The sequence below is a fragment of the Macrobrachium nipponense genome, chromosome 45, assembly GCF_015104395.2.
Source record: "Macrobrachium nipponense isolate FS-2020 chromosome 45, ASM1510439v2, whole genome shotgun sequence".
Classification (NCBI taxonomy): domain Eukaryota; kingdom Metazoa; phylum Arthropoda; class Malacostraca; order Decapoda; family Palaemonidae; genus Macrobrachium; species Macrobrachium nipponense.
This window is the reverse complement of record NC_061105.1, coordinates 14,285,883-14,307,693: the sequence shown is the minus strand read 5'-3', so window position 1 is coordinate 14,307,693 and position 21,811 is coordinate 14,285,883. Positions and strand designations below refer to the sequence as shown.

Here is a 21,811-nt window from a genome sequence, read left to right as displayed (position 1 = left end):
ATTGTCAATCATGGCCTGAAAAGAACACGAATATGTTGCATCATATATCATAATGAATGACAAAATGCCAAATGCATAGACAACAAAAGCATAACATAGTCGATCATGGAATAAATGCCTGTACCTTATAAACAGCTATCAATAGCAATCATAATGAAAATTTTAATCAGTATCAATATATCTTAATAAAATGGCTATTGTCAAACGCCAAAAGCTATTTAGGTTAGTATGACAAATAGCTAATCCTATGCTATCACCTAAAACAAATTAGCATCCGCCTCTTGATAAGAAATGCAAAAAATTATCTTAATAATAAAGCTGGCTGTTACATGAAGCCAGTTGGGGATCGAAATAGGGCATGCAAATTTATACAGTACACAAGAGTTGAATCATCTACCTCAAGATACAATCTTCTAATCCAAATAAGAGTGAAATCCTCTGCTACAAACACAAAATAGTTGAATCCCCGGATTCAAATACAATCTTCTAATCCAGATAGAGTTGAATCCTCTAATGCACAAACAGTTGAATCCTCTAATGCACAAACAGTTGAATCCTCTAATACACAAACAGTTGAATCCTCTAATACACAAACAGTTGAATACTCTAATACACAAACAGTTGAATACTCTAATACACAAACAGTTGAATACTCTAATACACAAACAGTTGAATACTCTAATACACAAACAGTTGAATACTCTAATACACAAACAGTTGAATCCTGTAACTCAAACAGAAGAAGAGTTGAATCCTCTGATTCAAACACAAGAAGAGTTGAATCCTCTGATTCGAACCCAAAGAGAGTTTAATCCTCCGAATCAAAAACAAAAAGAGTAGAATCCTCTAACTCAAGGCACTGAGCTCAATCCCCTTATCAAAATACAGTTCAATCCTCTAATTCAAATGAAGAGATTCAAGTAAGAGTTGAAACCTCTAATTCAAATAGTTCTATTTTCTAAATCAAAGACCTAAAAGTCAAGTCACTGATCTAAATACTACATAAATGTGGCATGACTAACCAAATACATGAGAGTTGAATCCTCTAATTCAAATACTTAATAGTGAAATCCTCAGATCTAATTACATTAATGGGGCAAGCAAACCCTCTCATCCAAATGAAACCATCAAAATGAAAAAATTAAGGTCAAGTCTCTATTTAATCAGTCAAGACTAAAAAAAGTCAAGTCACTAATCTAAATACTACATAAATGTGGCATGACTAACCAAATACATGAGAGTTGAATCCTCTAACTCAAATACTTAATTAGTGAAATCCTCTGATCTAATTACATTAATGGGGCAAGCAAACCCTCTCATCCAAATGAAACCATCAAAATGAAAAAATTAAGGTCAAGTCTCTATTTAATCAGTCAAGACTAAAAAAACTAATTACTGCCACAAAAATACTACAGACAAACTACTTAGGCTACTTTAATCAAGGCACATACAGACAAACTTGAGGGTATGTTCCTTAACACTACTTGTGAACAACATAAAAAATATGGCTACTTATAACCATATACTTTCATATATGCCTGCTAAACAAATACCAAATTAAGAGATCAACATTGGTCAAGCACACTCAATTGCAAAATGCAATTAGAGGAACCCAATGGCAAATAAATGAAAGCATGCATCTTAAAAATAGGTTTCCCAAGACAAAAAAAAAGGAAAAGCAAGAAAGTTAATAGTTCTAAAAATAACTGCTACTGAAACCCCATCAGTAAATCAAAATGTATCACCAACTCTGTGATAGAAGCAAATGCACTTTTCAATTCCAGGCCAAATTCATTGAATAATAATAATAAAACCGTCCAATAAAAACAACTGTACTAATCTGTTAACAATAAACTCTGAATATAACAAATATTTGTTGGCATAAAAACAATCCATATAAATCCATATACCATTCAAGACTGACTGGCGCTCATATACATATATCTATAATTACCTCCCATAAATTTGTAAGATTTCGGTTTATCAGTTGGTGATCGTTGAGATAAGTTGTAAGGTCTGGGCGAAGCATTTGATGGAGCTGCTCGTGGGTGTTTCATTTTAAAGTGTGCATTTTGGCAATGACGTTGAAAAGATCTGCAATGATGATGAAGTAATATTCTGGACTGCTCATGCAACTTAATTCTTGTTGTAGATAGTCGGGAGAAATTCCAAACACAGGTAAAAGCACTTGGGGGAAAGTACTGTTTTTCTACGACCAAATAAACATAAAACCACTTGGGAAAAGCATTTGATCAAGTTACTGGAAGTACTGGTTTTCTGCTTCCAAACATAGGTAAAACCACTTGGGAAAATCATTTGATCAAGTTGCTGGAAGTACTGTTTTTCTGCTTCCAAATATAGGTAAAACCACTTGGGAAAAGCATTTGATCAAGTTGCTGGAAGTACTGGTTTTCTGCTTCCAAACATAGGTAAAACCACTTGGGAAAATCATTTGATCAAGTTGCTGGAAGTGCTGTTTTTCTGCTTCCAAACATAGGTAAAACCACTTGGGAAAATCATTTGATCAAGTTGCTGGAAGTAGTTTTTCTGCTTCCAAACATAGGTAAAACCACTTGGGAAAAGCATTTGATCAAGTTGCTGGAAGTACTGGTTTTCTGCTTCCAAACATAGGTAAAACCACTTGGGAAAATCATTTGATCAAGTTGCTGGAAGTACTGTTTTTCTGCTTCCAAATATAGGTAAAACCACTTGGGAAAATCATTTGATAGAATTGCTGGAAGTCCTGTTTTCCTGCTTCTAAAATATATAGGTAAAACCACTTGGGAAAATCATTTGATTGAGTTGCTGGAAGTACTTGTTTTCTGCTTCCAAATATAGGTAAAACCACTTGGGAAAATCATTTGATCAAGTTGCTGGAAGTACTGTTTTTCTGCTTCCAAACATAGGTAAAAGCACATGGGAAAATCATTTGATCTAGTTGCTGGCAGTACTATTTTTCTGCTTGCTAATATAGGTAAAACCACTTGGAAAAATCATTTGATCAAGTTGCTGGAAGTACTGTTTTTCTGCTTCCAAATATAGGTAAAACCACTTGGGAAAAGCATTTGATCAAGTTGCTGGAAGTACTGTTTTTCTGCTTCCAAACATAGGTAAAAGCACATGGGAAAATCATTTGATCAAGTTGCTGGAAGTACTGTTTTTCTGCTTCCAAATATAGGTAAAAGCACTTGGGAAAAGCATTTGATCAAGTTGCTGGAAGTACTGTTTTTCTGCTTCCAAATATAGGTAAAAGCACTTGGGAAAAGCATTTGATCAAGTTGCTGGAAGTACTGTTTTTCTGCGTCCAAACAAAGGCAAAACTACTTGGGAAAATCAATTGGTCGTGTTGTTGGAAGTACTGGTTTTTCTGTGTCCAAATTAAGGAAAACCACTTGGGAAAATCACTTTATCTAGTTGCTGGAAGTACTGTTTTTCTGCCTCCAAATAAAGGTAAAACCAATTGGGAGAATCATTTGATCGAGTTGTTGGAAGTACTGGTTTTTCTGCTTCCAAATAAAGGTAAAACCACTTGGGAAAAAGTACTGTTTCTCTGTGTGCATACTGACAATCATGATGAACTGAATTCCACATTAACCTTGATACTTCCACAGCCATTTCAGCCACATTTACCTTGATACTTCCACAGTCATTTCAGCTTCTATTGTTGTCTGTTGTTATTTCCTAGCCCCATCAGGCGATAGAGGTTTGGCAGAAGCAGCCACTTCAGGTACTCCAGCTGAATCTCATTCTCCAGCTCCCGATTCCTCTTGGCGTCGCGGGACCTCTTGGCAGCCTGATTGTTCCGTTTCCTCCTCTCCCAGTAAGCAGCGTCTCTAGGCTGTCCGTTCTTATCCAACCTCATCCCGCCATTGTTGTTCTCGTCATCTCGAGATCCTGGTTCTCCTAGCCTGTCACCCCCCTCTGCACCGCCATTCTCCAGTCCAGAAGCCTCATCCAGGTCTCTCCTGCCATGGCCATCTTGCCCAGACTCCTGAGCATCACTGCTGCGGTCCCTGTTCCCACGACGTGGCTTGGTCGACATGTTCCTTCTCCTCAGATAGTGCTGTCGGAACTGAATGTAGCCCTGGGATTTCTCAAGACTCCCGTCGGGGGAGAGGAAACTAGCTGCCTGCATCAGAGACAGCACTTGCTGCTGCATGCCTGGATGCGGTGGGGCCATGCCCATTCCAGCGCTGGTCGATGGGAAGCTCATCGCCCCCTGGCTGGTTGATGGGAAACTGATTGGACCCTGAATGGCTGAGGGGAATCCCATGGCACCCTGGCTAGTTGGGGGTGGTAAGCTCAGAGGCCCTTGGCCGGTGGTAGAGAAGTTCAGTGGACCCTGGCTACTTGAAGGGAAGCTTATTGGTCCCTGGCTAGATGAAGGCATACTCAAGGCTCCCTGGCTGGTCGAAGCAAAATTCAGTGGTCCCTGACTGGTCGAGGGGAAACTCATTGGCCCTTGGCTGGCAGAGTGGAAACTCAGTGCTCCTTGGCCAGTTGGGGGCATGCTCAGTACAGCCTGGCTAGTGGAAGGTACACTCATGGGTCCTGATGTCTGGGAAGAGTCCTGCTGTCTTTGGGCCAATAATGTCTCATAAAGATTTAGAGTCGTGTAATACTGAGAAGAAACGGCGCCATGCCTAGACATACATTGGATCATATATCTGTGCACCGCAGCCATTGCATCTTCCCCAAGCATTGGTGGGGCGTCAAGCGACAGAGGTGGACTGCTACTGCTGGTGCTACCATTGGCCTGTTGTCCAGGAAGAGTCTCGCTAGGAGGAGGATACTCACTGCCTTGGTTGTCCCCAGAGAGCGTACGGTTTCTGTTTTGTAAATGAGCATGCATGCGTTGTCCAAAATTTCTGGATGGTAGGTCCTGATAGTTAAAGCCATCACTCACAGACTGATTATCGTCTTCTACACTTGCTCCTGATACTGTGCGATACCTGCTTTCTTGGTTGCATTTTCTAGGCACACTGTCATAGAATGAATTATCCTCGCTGTCTGAGGAAGAATCCTCAGATAAGTTGCGTTGCCTGGTAGGGTCGCTCTCCAAAGGCCTGTTCGTTACAGGATAGAAAATCCCATTTGGATACTGCTGATGATTCAATCCCTCTGGAAAGCGAGGCTGTCTATTGCTCTCGCTTGAGGGGGCACACCGTCTGCTGTCTTCTGAAGCCTCAATCTCCTCAGGGAAGCCCAGGGGCGACGATGTTGCGTCTGCAGAGTAGTCACTTGCATCCAAGTACCTCCTGTTACTTTCCAAGTACTGGTTCATTCCATCCATGGAGAAAGAAGGCATCGGTATGCCAGTTGTAGAGTGCACTGGCACTGGCTGATACCTGGGAATCATAACATTCCGGGACAGAGAAGTTCCGTCCTCGGACAAGGTTTCTCTTGGCGATCTCCTCATTGAGTAATCTAGAGGTTCTTCTTGCTCGTAGAGAAGATCCTCTTCAGAGGGCGGCTGTCCCTCGCCAAAGTTTTCGTCCGTGTTGTCCATGATCCCTAGAAAATAAAAGAAAAAATGACTTGGATGGTCAACTTGAATAAGAAAAACAATTTTTTCTGAATGCTTAGAATTATAATTATCCAATCAACTTCCTTTTTTAATGTTAGGTACGTAATTAACTAAATTTTGAATCTTTAAACCGCACCATTCTTGTTATTTCATTTTGCACATGAAAAATTTCTTCAGTTTCAAATCATTAATCCAGACATTATAATTTTACAATCACTCGTTCCAAATGAATTTAAAAATTCACATAACTACATATAATAAATTTGTATCAATTCTCAGCGAATCAATCTGCAATTCTGTAAAAATTCAAACTAAGTGTCCTAAAATTTCGATCCAAAAACTTTCTAAAATTTTAAAACTTGTCTGTCCAAAAATTCATTCTATCATTTGCCCTAAATTTCAGTCTAACCATGCCAAAATTTCAAATGCATTATTTTTTTAAAACGTCACTTTTCCTACCAGTGTTTCAGACTATTATAGTATTGAAATTTCCAGCCAAAGATTCAAAGTATATTGTCATTACTCTTTATAGCAAGAGACATTCACAGATCACTTCATATATGAAATAATACTTATAAGACACTTCAACCCTCAGACACAAACCAACAGTCTTTAAAACTACCAGTTTCAGGAAACAACTGAAACCAGAGAACAGGTTCTCTCAACTAAAAAAATGTCCCAGACAATTTGAAATGTGTCAGAAATAAAATTTAACATGTCATCAACAAGTTGGTAACTTACTGCACACACACATCACAAAAAATGTCGAAAACTCTTGACTAGGGTTTCACACTTTATCCATTTGTCAAAAACACCCACTACACCGACGGATGTTGACTTCTTTTTAACTTTATTTTTGATGTATGCAACATCCTGCAAGAGTTAGATTAGCTGTACTTAAAAGGGGCAACAGGAACATCCAAAGCAGACTACTGTGCCACATCTAGGGGGATACCTTGAAGCAATTCTCAGTTAACAGGAAGAGTCCTAACCAACTCGTCTTAAGGACTGACATTAAACAAGGATTCTGGAGCTAGCGCAGGGCTACCCAAGGCCCTTACCTCCCAGCAACACTTCGCCAAACTTGTAGGCTGACTTTAGACAGTATTTACCAACTCTCACATGGACAAACATTAAACAAGGATTCTGGAGCTAGCGCAGGGCTACCCAAGGCCATCACCATCCAATACCACTTTAGACATTGGCTGGAGCTGGCGTTAGACCAGATAAAAGTAAACCAGGACCTGAACTAGAGTAGACCAACCAACGAGCCAAACCGCTGAAGTTCGGGAGAGGAACAGAGGACGAAACAGTTGAGCAGTTAACAGATAATACAAACAATATGAGAAAGAGGGAGAAAAATGACGTTAGATAAGTGAATAATAAAAGTAGGTGGAAAAAGACAAAAGGAATAAGCAGTTCGCAAATATACGTAACTTGATATCAAGGAGAAGGTGAGGAAGTGCCGCTGGAAAGGCTAACTCTCGTCCTAATAACTGAACTAGGACAATATGACGTGCTACTGAATTCTAGTTACTGAACGTAGCTCTACAAATCACCCAAAGTTATTGAAAAAAACTAACAAATTTATCGTAGCTAAAAAAAACGGTCATTTCGTAGTTCTATAATCACATTGTTAAACGAAGGTACATATCCGATTCATCGAAAAAAATCTCAAATTCAAATGAGTGAATTCAGAACTTCACAGACCAGTTAATGCCCCCAAACAAGCCAATCTACAATTTAGCCATTTTAGCAGATATTTCTCCTACGACCTGTAATGTGAACGACTTAATTACGTTAACAATAACAAGAACAATAACAAGAAGACGCCTCCAAGGAAGTACGATACTCGAGGAAGACAACCAGACTGACAGTTTCCATTTGAATTACCCAATTAACTATTCTGTATTTCATTTCTAAGTCAACTTTTGTCCTTTTTTGCAGAATACAGCTGAAGAGGACGTTAAGGTCGAAAGAAAGATCCTGTTCTGTATTTACTCACTTAAATTGACTACATAAAGCTGAAACTCCTTTCATTCCTTTTACTGCACTTCCGTTCATATTATATCTTTCTTCCATCTTGCTCTCTTCAACCCTCTAACGGTTGTTTCATACTGCGACTGCTTTGAGGTTTTCCTCCCGTTACGCTTTTCAAACCTACCTACTCTCTCTTTTCCAGCTCTGAATGACCTCATAGGTCCCAGTGCTTGGCCTTTGACCTAAACTCTATATTCCATTCCGTAAACTAAGTCAATCAGATCACGTAATTACAGCTGAGGTCAGCTAAATCAATCAGGTCATATGGTTACAGTTGCCAGGTCATATAATTAACCGTTGAAGTCAACTTAATGAATCAGGTCATATAGTTACAATTGAAGTCAATTAAATGAATCAGGTCATACAGTTACAGTTGAGTTCAACTAAATGGATTAGGTCATAAGTTACAGTTAAATCAACAAAATCAAATTACGTCATATAGTTACAGTTGAGGTCAACTAAATAAAGTAATAATTGTCATATAACTACAGGTGAGGTCAACTAAATGAATCAGGTTATATAATTACAGTTGAGGTCAACTAAATCAATTAGGTCATATAGTTACAGTTGAGGTCAACTAAATGAACTAATAATGTCATATATTTACAGTCGAGGTCTACTAAATGAATTAATAATTACCATATAATTAGTTGAGGTCAACTAAATCAATTACGTCATATAGTTACAGCTGAGGACAACTAAATGAATTAATAATTGTCATATAATTTACAATTGAGTTCAACTAAACGAATTAATAATTGTCATATAATTACAATTGAGTTCAACTAAATGAATTAATAATTGTCATATAATTACAGTTGAGGTCGAATTAATAATTGTCAAATAATTACAGTTGAGGACAACTAAACGAATTAATAATTGTCATATAATTACAGTTGAGTTCAACTAAACGAATTAATAATCGTCATATAATTACGATTGAGTTCAACTAAACGAATTAATAATTGTCATATCATTATAGTTGAGGTCAACTAAATGAATCAGGTCATATAATTATAGAAGAGGTCAACTAAAGGGATTAGCACCGAAATCCTTGAATCTAACGGGATTCGAACCCACACGAAGACTTAAGAAATGATTAGTATTCTTAGACTTAAGAAATGATTAGTATTCTTAGTAAGGTAAAAACTAATTACGACACGGACGTCAATTTAATTCGCAAACGATCAGATATTAATTAATGATACTGGAGCAGCAGTTAATTATTCGTATTAGCTTCATAATGAAATTAAACGCTCAGGTTAATTATCTGTACAATTAATTTGCATATTGCAAATAAATCAAAATATTAATGACGGTGCAAATTCAAATTAAACCAAGTGAGTGAGTTAAAATTTCACCAAGTAATTAAAGTTTAAATTCGTTACACAAAGCAATTAAAAGTTTAAATTAATTACACAACTAAACTTATAGCTAAAATTCATTATACGACGCAATTAAAAGCTAAAATTAATACAGCAACGAATTTAAAGCTAAAATTAATACAGCAACGAATTTAAAGCTAAAATTAATCACACAACGAAATTAATAGCTAAAATTAATCACACAACGAAATTAATAGCTAAAATTAATCACACAACGAAATTAATAGCTAAAATTAATCACACAACGAAATTAATAGCTAATATTAATCACAATGCAATGAAAAGCTGAAATTGATTTTGCTAAGCAGTTAAAAGTTAATCACACAACGAAATTAATAGCTAAAATTAATCACACAATGCAATGAAAAACTGAAATTGATTTTGCTAAGCAGTTAAAAGTTAAAATTAATTGCACAAAGCATCGAAAGCTAAAACAATTCACGCGAAGCAATTAAAAGTTAAAACTAATTACACAAAGCAACTAAAAAGCCAAAATTCATTACACGACGCAAGTACAAGCTAAAATGAATTAAACAAAGCTATTAAAATCTAAAAGCTAAAATTAATTTCGTTGAGCAATTAAAAGTTAAAGTTAACTGAACACAGCCACGAAAAGCTAAATTAATTTCGCTGAGCAATTAAAAGTTAAAGTTAACTGAACACAGCAACGAAAAGCTAAAATTAATTTCGCTGAGCAATTAAAAGTTAAAGTTAACTGAACACAGCAACGAAAAGCTAAAATTAATTTCGTTGAGCAATTAAAAGTTAAAAGTTAACTGAACACAGCAACGAAAAGCTAAAATTAATTTCGCTGAGCAATTAAAAGTTAAAGTTAACTGAACACAGCAACGAAAAGCTAAAATTAATTTCGTTGAGCAATTAAAAGTTAAAGTTAACTGAACACAGCAACGAAAAGCTAAAATTAATTTCGCTGAGCAATTAAAAGTTAAAGTTAACTGAACACAGCAACGAAAAGCTAAAATTAATTTCGTTGAGCAATTAAAAGTTAAAAGTTAACTGAACACAGCCACGAAAAGCTAAAATTAATTTCGTTGAGCAATTAAAAGTTAAAGTTAACTGAACACAGCAACGAAAAGCTAAAATTAATTTCGCTGAGCAATTAAAAGTTAAAGTTAACTGAACACAGCCACGAAAAGCTAAAATTAATTTCGCTGAGCAATTAAAAGTTAAAGTTAACTGCATACAGCAACGAAAAGCTAAAATTAATTTCGCTGAGCAATTAAAAGTTAAAGTTAACTGCACACAGCCACGAAAAAGCTAAAATTAATTTCGTTGAGCAATTAAAAGTTAGTTAACTGCACACAGCAACGAAAAGCTAAAATTAATTTCGCTGGGGAATTAAAAGTTAAAGTTAACTGCACACAGCAACGAAAAGCTAAAATTAATTTCGCTAAGCAACTGAAAGTTGAAATTAATTAAACGTCGCTACTAAAAGCTTAAATTGGGTAGTTGGTAAATATGCGGTACTCACAAAATACGACCCCAAATGAAAATTTGCATAGAATAAAAGTTGTCTAGCGCACCCATATATATCTACCCGAAAATCAATGTCAAAGTTAATGACACAACGAAATTCGGAGTCCAAATCAAACCCGATTAAATATGAGAGGTATTTCCATAACATCGCTGCCAAATAGAGATTTGAAACAACTGCTCATAAATGAACCACGTGAAACCATATCACAGCAATATAAGAAACCGATAACATAACGTTAAGTCTAATCAGCTCATTTGCAAATCCAGAGTGCAAAATGAGAAAAAAATTCAATCAATCAACATACAACACTAATGTTGGAGGGATTTCAACTGGTAAAACATGAAACACTAACATTGGGTAGTTTTCAACCGACAAAATAACATGAAACACTAATATTGGATCATTCTACGTAACATCAATGGTGCTCATAAGAAGCAGAAAAAAAAACAATAAAATAAAATAGAATACAATAAAATGCATTGGGTACATAATATCAGTTTCGCATCAAAGCAACACGTGAAATGATTTTAATAGACGCACATCAATGGCGTCTATTAACAGAATTTTGTAACTCTTAAATTGTGTCGGTACTTTATAAATGGACTACTATCAAAGCTTCTAAAGCCACAGCAAAATTCGACTATTAAGATTTCTTAACCACCTCGAATAGAAATAACGAATTAGGCAAAAACGGCAGGACCAATAGGTGGTATACAAAATACAATAACACGATACCAGTTCACAGAATATAGCAATCAATTTTATAAACCTGCATGGCAGACATATGGTACCAGTATACAGAATACAGTATTTAATTTTATAAACCTGTATGCTAGACACACGATACCAGTATACAGAATACAGTATTTAATTTTAAAACCTGCATGGCAGACACGTGGTAGTATCAGTAAACAGTATGCAACTTTATAAACCAGTATACGAGCCACATAATACAGTATTCAGAATACATTATTTAATTTTGTAAACCTGTATGGCAGACTCATGGTGGTAAAAGTATACAGTATTCAATTTTATAAACCTGTATACAAGCCACATGGTATAATATACAGAATACAGTATTATTTTTATAAACCTGTATGCGATTCGTCATTGGTTTTCGAAACATCGGAGAATAACGAAAGCCATTATGAAACGCAATTACAGCCTACCGTTTGAACTGTAACAAGCATAACAGGCACTTACCGACTTGGAGTGAAGTTACAGGCCAACTACAGCCAAAGGGCGCTGAGGCCCGAGGCAGACTCTCGTCGTCCTCGTCTCAGCTGCTTCGTTGACCTTGTGGTACTGGAGAACTTCTCGGTCTGCAGAACCACAGTGAACTTAGGTCAACGACCAATTTCAGGCCCTTTTATACTTGTCGACGATGGCAAAGCCCCGCCCTCTCCACCGGCTAATTGTAGAACGACCAATGACAACCGAGGGATTGGTGACATCATTGCCTAGGCCTACGACAAAATGTCTCCTCGGATGTTAGGTGCCTCATTACCAGATCCCCACATTCGGACATTTCTACTGGTAATGACATTTCCATTCGCGTTTGCCGAAGGAAATGTCGTAAACTTTCTTCATTTCGAAACAAAATCACTAAGAATTCGTTAAGTTTTAGCAAGCCTGTCAATTATTAACCGAGAGTTTCTGGCATCTACTTCTAGAGTCATCCTACAAAGTGTCAATCCCTCCCTGCTCTCCCATTGGCCGATGGTTCATGAGATAGCCTATCACGAGCCATCTCAGCATCAGTTGCCGGTTGTCTGCTGCGCCGTCTTCAGTTACAGAGAGAAAATTTTTTTTTTTTATTTGTCAGTGTCCTGTTAAACCCTCCTACTGAATATACATTATCTTGACCTTAGTTATCTTTTATATATATATAATATATATATATATATATATATATATATATATATATATATATATATATATATATATATATCGAGCTACAATGTCCTTTAATATCTAATTCGCTCTACCTCGGAATTAATATATTTTCATATATGCTTAACCGAAGGGGAATTTGTTCTCGATAATAGATGTGATATGACTTATATATATATATATTATATATATATATATATATATATATATATATATATATATATTTATATTTTAGTACTCTCTCTACTTTTCCATGTTATACAGAGGCCTATATAGAGTTGATATTTATAGGTACACGCATAGTATACGGTTGAATTTTATAGGTCTTCATATAGCTGATGTTTAAGTGTATAGATGTATATATGTATATATCTGAAACTTAACAAAAATCATGGAAATGTCATCGGAAAAAAGCAGATATATATAGAGATTATTGTTAGAAACGCTACAATTATCAGTTCTATATACACATACAAACTTCAGCCATATACAGTTCTATAAATATCAACTATAACATATATATACTATATATATAAATATATATATATCAATAAATATTATATTTCCATAGACTTCTGGATAACATGAACAAATACATAGAAATTGAAGATTCGGGAATATACACAAATTACAAAAAAATGTATAGAAATAATGTATACATGGAATACATCTTAGCGAAAAGTGTAAATTCATCGGTTAAATTCATTATTTTCCCATCTACGTATTTAATCATTTAATCGAAGTTTCTCGTCCAAAAGTGCTTGGAAATATATCTTGAGAATCGTATTAGAATCAAGGAATCAGCTGTAAGACGTTATTGATAATATTCATTTTTTCAATTTCTTCATTTTTTCATCTTTATTCATACGACAATTTAGGGGGTTCGAACGTTTGGCCCACCAACTACGGTTGATGTTTATCTAATATCTATATTCAAAATTAATCATAAAGACGACCCACTACCTACAGTTAATATTTTTCTATATTTTTTTTATAATGAAAATTAATCATAAATACGCATAAAGACGACCCCCCACCTACAGTTAATATCTTTTATATTAATTTATAATCAAAATTAATCATAGATACGCATAAAAAACGACCCCACCATCTACAGATAATATTTTTTTATATTTTCTTATAATCAAAATTAATCATAAATACGCATAAATTTATAATCAAAATTAATCATAAATACGCATAAATTTATAATAAAAAATAATCATAAATACGCATAAAGAAGAAATATTAGAAAATCCGAATTACAAGAATGCCATAAATGAAAAGGCTCATAAAAAAAGATAAATATCAACATAATGAAAAATAAAGACAGAAATTAATAACAAACAAAATGCCTATAAAGCTGAAGTTCCCAAAACTAGAAATTCAGCAATAAATAAAAAAAAACGTAATAACGGGAGGTGACGGGCTCTTGAAATGAAATATGTACTCGAGGAAAAAAATTTAAAAGTAGCCTAATTCATGTAGACAAAAACATTTTAAAATTAGTCAAATTAATTTAATAATGAAAAAAACATGGCGTACAATATCTTTTGAAAGCAAAATGCATGAACCAAAGTATATATATTCTGAAAGCATGAACAAAGAGAAGCTCAGTATTGCCGCCCCCCCCCCCCCCCCCAACTCCGGTTCCCAACCAAAATAAAAATCATGAAAAATACAGCACTAATTCCTGTAATTCTATATATATGTTCCCTGTTTTGCTGTCCATCTTCTTTAATTTTATTTCTCACCTCTCATTGTAAAGGAAATACTTTGTAGAGGCCTAGTGAGAACTCTTTAGAATATTTTTATGACGATGACGGTTATTCATCTGTTAATAATAATAATAATAATAATAATAATAATAATAATAATAATAATAATAATAATAATATAAGAAGATGAAAGAGTGAGGCATACACAAGGGTAAGATATTTACTATTTCTTGGAAAACCTTGAGCCTGTCCAAAAAAAAGGGAGAGAGAGAGAGAGAGAGAGAGAGAGAGAGAGAGAGAGAGAGAGAGAGAGAGAGAGAAGCAGAAATTAAAATAAACATAAAAAAATGCGGCCCATGAAAATTTCAGCCAGACGCACGATCATGGCTAACATTATCATTAAATGCGATGGAAACTGCTGAGGGTAGTGGGCAGCAATTTGGTATTTTTGATGATTGGAAGGTGGAATTTTTTTTTTTGTGTAGTTTCAATATCATCATGGAAAGTTTAGGCTTTCGAAGGATGCGCTCAGGATCGTGAAGTCCTCAAGAAAGTTGAGGGTGAAAGGACTTCTGTAGGACTTTATAGGACTTCTCTAGGACTTTGTATGACTTCTGTGGGACTTTTATAAGTTGTAAAGGAACTTTTCTTAGTTTCTATATTATCATTATCATTAGGACTTCGTAGGATGCCAGATGTATAGTGAATTCCTCAAGAAAGTTGATGGTGAAAGGACCTTTATACGACTTTATAGGACTTCTGTAGGACTTTTATAAGGCTTAAAGGAACTTTTTCAGTTTCCATATTATCATTAGGAATCCGTATATAGATGCCAGAAGTATCACGAATTCCTCGAGAGAGGTGAAGATAAAAGGACCTTTAGAGGACTTCTGTAGGACTTTATAGGACTTCTGTGAGACTTTTTACAAGCCTTAAAGGAACATCTTTAGTTTCCATATTATCATTAGGACTTCGTAGGATGCCATTAGTATCATGAATTCCTCAAGGAATTTGGGGATAAAATGACCTTTATAGGACTTCTGTAGGACTTTAAAGGACTTTTACAATGCTTATGGGACTTCTGTATGACTTCTGTAGGACTTCATAGGACTTTTACAATGTTTATAGGACTTCTGTAGGACTTTTCCAATGCTTACAGGAGTTTGAACTTATTTTCACATCATCATTATATAGAATTTAGCGATTCGTAGGATTCCAGACGAATCTTCAATTCCTCCAGAAAGCAGATTAGTAAAGGACTTTTGTAGGACTTCTGTGGGACTTTTTGTAGGAGTTACAGGATTCGTCAGCTCCTAAGTTACCTTTCTGGGGTCCTGATACCAAGGGCGGCTTGGAAGGGTTGGCTCGCGTTGCTATGGCAACGGGCTCTGGGTTGGCCTCTGTTGTAGAAAGTACCCAGGCGACGAAGTGTTGTTCTACGGCCTCTTATAGTTGTTTTTCTGTTGTTGTTGTTGTTGTTGTTTGAGTAAATTAGCGCTATAACAGCTTTCCATCGTGCGCTGTTGTTTCATTATTATTTTTTTTAATAACATAGTAGAATTAAGCAAACTGATCTTATATAATGTCTTTTATATTATTATTATTATTTTGTTCTAAGGGGTCCACAATAATAATATGTTGCGAGTTCGTGTATGATTTTAAAACTCTTTACAAAAGGTTTTCGAACCCTTCGAAAGCTTTTTGTAAAGAGCTTTAAAATTATACACGAACTCGCAACAATTTTTTTTTTTATTATTGTGGACCCCTTAGAACATTATATATACTCTCGCGATAGAGTTTTTCCCAACTATATTATTATTATTATTATTATTATTATTATTATTATTATTATTATTATTATTATTATAAAACGGGGAAGAGAACCAGAAAACTTATTAAAATCAAAATATTTTGACACTGTATATATATTCATAATATAAAAAACAATTAATTTAAAATACAAACAGTGATTAACACTCCACTAAAATATAATATACACAAAAAGAAATTCACACAACTGAAGTGACGCTATAAATACTAAAAGTATATTTATAGTATTAAATACCCGAATGACACAATGAAGAATGATATTTGCTTTGGCAGTGAGACGTAGGGGAAATCACGTACCAGGGTAAGGGATATTGAATCACGTACTTATTATGTACGGGATATTGAATCACGTACTTATTATGTACGGGATACTGATCACGTACTATGGTAAGGAATACTGGATCACGGATACCGTACGGGATATCGAATCGAATACCGAGGTATAGGGAATATTGAATCCCGGACTATTGTACGGGATATTAAATCGAGTACTGAATATTGAATATTGAATCACCGACTATTGTAGGATTGTAGGGGATATTGAATCACGTACTGGGACAGGGAATGTTGAATCATGAACTAATGTACGGGGTATTGAATCACTTACTGGGGTAGGGAATGTTGAATCACGAACTATTGTACGGGACATTAAATCGAGTACTAAATATTGAATATTGACTCACCGATTATTGTACAGGATATTGAATCCCTTACTGGTGTAGGGTATACTAAATCATGGACTATGGTACGGGACATGGAATCACAAACTATTGTAATTGTACTGGGTATTGAATCACGAACTATATTGCACGGGACGTTGAATCACGTACTGAGGTAGGAAATATTGAATCACGGATAAATGTAGGGGATATTGAATCGCGTACTAAGATAAAGGGAAGCATCCATATAAGACAAATTATTTCAAGGACTTTTTTCTCCTAATTCATAAATAATGTCAAGGATTATTGCCAATAATCTGAATGAAATATAGATGACATTGCCAGGGTATTATTATCTTTAGTTTACCTTTGAAGCATTGTACAGCTGGCTTCTTCTAAAACAACAAGGACAAAACAAGGACAAGGAAAAGACAAGAACAAGGACAGGACAAAACAACAGGAACAAGAACAGGACAAGTCAAGGACAATGACAAGAATAAGAACAAGAACAAGGACAAGGACAAAACAAGATAAGAAAAGACAACGACAAGGACAAGACAACGGAAAAACAACAGGAACAAGAAAAAGGGACAAGTCAAGGACAATGTGAACAAGAATAAGAACAAGGAACAAGGAACCCAAAACAAGAAATAAAGGAAAGACAACGAAAACAAGGACCAAGGACAAAGACCAAGGGAACAAAGAAGAACGACAAGGACAGGACAAGCCAAGAACAAGAACAAAGACAAGAAGAACAACAACAAAAACAAGGACAAGACAAGAAGAACAACGACAATAGCAACGTGCTTGAAGCAAAGAAAATATGACTTAAAAACAAAATTAATGAGATTGTGTTTGTTCGGCCAGACTTATTTTTCAAGTTCTAACGTCTAAGTAAAGCAAAAATCAGACTGACTTAAGCAAAAATCAGTCTAACTGACGCACTATTCAGACCAACTGTAACAAAAATCAGACTGACTGGGGTAGAAATCAGACTGACTGAAACAAGGAACAGAATATTTGACGCAAAAATCAGTATTCGCTCAGTAATATATTACTGCGCACTTATAATGTACAGATCGTTGTAGCTGACCTTCACAACTGTGACGCCAGAATGAATAAAATAATAATAATAAAGACCAAATCTTTATCCACGATTATACCAAATTTAGCGGTATATGTCGCTAGTAATTAGGTAGTTATATTCTGAAAATGCTAGCGTAATTCACTGCGTAATGAATTACAGTAATGCCCAAAACGTATTTGGATCTATATTACATAATCTAGTCTTTATATTTAATCTATTTAATCCAACATTCCTAATTCCTTCACTGAACTCGTCTATAGGTCTAACGACACACGCGCACACAAACTCGCCTTGCTATGGATGGTAGCCACTCAGGATGTTGGTGTACTCTCTCTCTCTCTCTCTCTCTCTCTCTCTCTCTCTGGTATCATTCTAAAGTAAGGTGACGCCATCCTGTCGCTACGACCGTCCTTTAGCCCCATTGCCGAAAACAATGGACCTTCAAAACACCAACCTCCAACCCTTTCGCTTGCTCGGAGGAAGAGAGGAACCTTCTGGTCTTCGGTTATTTCGACTGGCTGGGTCTGTGTTCATGGGTCTACAGCAAGCATCTTCTATTGCATATCAATCTGTATCCATAGGTCTACAACAGGCATCTATTACATATCAGTCTGTATCTATAGGTCTACAGCAAGCGTCTCCTATTGCATATCAGTCTGTCTATAGGGCTACAGCAGGTGTCTTCTTTTACAAATCAGTCTGTATCTATAGGTCTAGTACAGCAGGCATCTTCTATTGCCAATCGGTCTGTATCTATAGGTCTACAGCAGGTATCTTCTAGTATTTTATTATCAGGATCTGCGTCCATGGGTCTACAGAAGGCATCTACTATCGCACATCAGACCTCGCCTAGCTTATTGGCTTACTTCAAGTCATTTGAAGCTTATTTGAAACGAAGGCCTAGACCAATGTCGAGAAGTGGTGCCGGTTGAAGACGTATTGCGTCTTATACCTCTGGCCGGGTTATAACGTCCGTTACGTTCCCACGACGCGGCTGAAACTCGCTAAGCGTCTTCAAATGTTTATTTACTGTGGATACGAATTATAAATGGTTCCTCTTCCCTCAGCGTTACCGAAGGCTGCTTTGTGTGCGTGTGTTTTTTTTCTTTTCTGTAATTCTGAGCTAATTTCCCCGGCGGCCGGATAATATACGGTCAGGAAATAAAGTCAGAAAAAAAAGTCACAATTGTGGCTAGGGGAAAAAAGTCCTGTGGCTAAGAGAAAAAGTCACAATTGTGGCTAGGGGGAAAAAGTCATGTGGCTAAGGGAAAAAGTCACAATTGTGGCTAGGAGAAAAAAGTCACATGTGGCTAGGGGAAAAAGTCACAATTGTGGCTAGGGGAAAAAGTCACGTGTGGCTAGGGGAAAAAGTCACAATTGTGGCTAGGGAAAAAGTCACAATTTTGGCTAGGGAAAAAAAGTCACAATTGTGCCCAGGGAAAAAAAGTCACATTCTATGTGACCAGTAGTAAAGTCACGAGTAAAATTCGCAATATTTTTGGGGGTCATAATCTTTATGATATTGGCAGTCTTTCGTTCGTGTTTACACTGTCGTCCCCAACGGATTTGTACTAAACACGCCTTTGTAAACGTGTCACAATCTAGGAAAGATTATTGTGACTTTTTTCCCCAATTGATCAGTCTAGTTAGAGGCTTACAAGGGAAGTGGAATCAGAGAGAACAGTGAGCTTTAAACCAATATCGCAGTTGGGAGATCAGTAAGTACAAAACCACCCCTAATGGAAATGGTACTATACAGAACAAATCCAGATAAAGAAAAAAATTTTCCTAGCCAGTGACCCCCAATATCATACAGATAAAAGACTCCCATGAAATATTGTGAATTTTTACCTTGTGATTATATCACTGGCCACCATAAATTAATATTTTATTTTTCTAGCCTAAATTGTGACTTCTTTTCTGTGACCGTATTCACCCGCCACCAACAAATCAGAGTTCGTGGACAAGCTATCGCAAACCAACTTGAAGTTGAGAGACCTCCTCCACGAATCTTGTAATAAAAATTTAGGGAACAGCAGTTATACAACTATCAGGACTACTATAAAATGACCAGACTGATATTAATACCAAATGGTTATGCTGATGATAATAATAATAATGATTAAGCTTTTGTCCAAACTTAGGCCTAACCGGACAAAACGCAAATGAGCATTCGCTATCAAAGTCAATATTTAATACAGGATAGTTATGATGATCATATTGATTAACCTTCTGTTCAAAATTTGGCCTAACCGGACGAAACGCCAAGACGAAAGACGTCGCTATCAACGACATGCCTGTATTCGGTAGGCCTATAACAGTAGCACCGACGATTTTTGTTTTTTCCACAATTCCACTGTCCAGGACCACCACCAAGGGGTACAGAGCCGTGCGAAAAGGTGAGACAAGAAGACGGGATGGACAAAAGACAAAGACAGAAGAAGGAGGAGCGTGTTGCCCAAGGGAGAAGCTCCCAGAGAGAGAGAGAGAGAGAGAGAGTGGGAATGGTTGGCATTGTCTACAACTTAATGGGTTGTTTATTTTTCTGTTGTTGTTTTTTGCTTTTTAGCCGTAGGTGTTTTGTCACAGGGTCCACTATTTCGTGTAGAAGTCTGGTGACGTCAGAATCATAGGTTTAGACATTATATATGTATATATACATAAAGAGAGAGAGAGAGAGAGAGAGAGAGAAATAGCTGACACTGTCTACAACTTAATGAGTTGTTTATTCTTCTGCTGTTGTTTTCCTTTGTTTTTTAGCCGTAGGTGTTTTGTCATAGGGTCCACTATTTGCTATAGAAGTATGCCGTCAGAATCATCGGCTTAGACACAAAGAGAGAGAGAGAGAGAGAGGAAGAAGAGGAATTGGTGAGAGAGACGAGAGAACGAGAGAGAGAGAGAGAGAGAGAGAGAGAGAGAGAGAGAAGAGAGAGTTTTATCACCCGCATGGCTCTCTTCCTCCACTATGTCTGGCTCATGAACCAATTACAAATTGAGGGATGATTAACAAAATGAAAAATTTGAATACGTGACTTAACATTATCAGACTGTTGTAATGAAACGAGATATGTACTATCCGTAGACTTTCGTGAGATAATGACTGAAGGATGGTGAAATATCTCCTTTATATGAGAGAGAGAGAGAGAGAGAGAGAGAGAGAGAGAGAGAGAGAGAGAGAGAGAGCTTGGTGAAATACCCCCCCCCCCAAAAAAAAAAACAAAAAAAAAACAACGTGTATGAAAAAACCGTCTAAAACACAAACACGCGATTAAAAATAACACACAGTGTTATACTAATGGCCGATGGTCAGTCGACTGTGTTGTTGGGTCCCATTTGTGAGAACACATGGGTGGCTTTCTACCCAGGTTAATAGAACCTGCCGGCCCCCCTTTCCCCAAAAGCCCACTACATCCTAAATGCACCCGCCACCCACTACTATAAGCTCCTCTATGGGCAGAGGCGCCCATAGAGGCGAAGACCACCTTGCGACTCGGCCTAAAATTAGCATCTGATGACCTGGCTGTTGTTTTCGCCCGACAGAAACGAGGACCCATAGCCACCCCTCCCCCCCCCCCCCTCTCCAACCTCCCAAAAACCCTTTCGTCCTATCAGGAACCCCTCAGCCCCCACCCACCCCAGGGCTCTATACCCGCTAGGCCTACCCCTTCTTCTTCCTATCAGAAACTGCGGGAGGAGGGAATGGTAGGGGTATCTTATAGGCTCGTTGTGCCTCCAGAGGGTGACCGTGTCATCCGATCTGGACAGAGCTAACTAATCTCGAGATATCGGGGCGTCTTAGGTCAACCCTGGCGTCACTCATACACACACACACACAACCGAGCTTCATCACCGCCTTTCGCCTCTACTCCCTGCTCCTATTTCTCATGGATGACTTTCTTTTCATTTGTCACGTAGTGATGGACATTTATATATATATATATATATATATATATATATATATATATATATATATATATAAATATAAAATATGAACTATAAAAACACCGTATCGTGTTCCTCAGTTATCAACAGAAGAAGAAGAAGAAGGATCCATAGCAATACTCTTTGTTTATCAAGACGAAATACATTCGCGGACGTATTTGCCAAAGTTTGGAATTTCCGTCCAGTTCTGTAAATATTTCTACGAATATACTTTGTCTCGATAAACAAAGAG

General features: G+C 36.6%; 1 protein-coding gene across 2 annotated transcripts; it reads right to left on the bottom strand.

The window, feature by feature from the left end:
- Positions 1-1,703: 1,703 nt before the first annotated feature.
- Positions 1,704-11,789, bottom strand: LOC135214392 (uncharacterized). 2 transcript variants are annotated; one of them, XM_064248650.1, is made up of 2 exons: positions 11,654-11,789; positions 1,704-5,514 (listed from the first exon to the last, which is right to left on the bottom strand). In XM_064248650.1, the coding sequence occupies exon 2, from the start codon at positions 5,507-5,509 to the stop codon at positions 3,659-3,661; it is 1,851 nt and encodes a 616-aa protein (XP_064104720.1). In that variant the 5' UTR covers positions 5,510-5,514; positions 11,654-11,789; the 3' UTR covers positions 1,704-3,658. The 2 variants fall into 2 exon arrangements, with proteins under 2 accessions (XP_064104720.1, XP_064104719.1); XM_064248649.1 differs by lacking the exon at positions 11,654-11,789 and adding an exon at positions 6,269-6,589.
- Between the last annotated feature and the right edge of the window lie 10,022 nt (positions 11,790-21,811).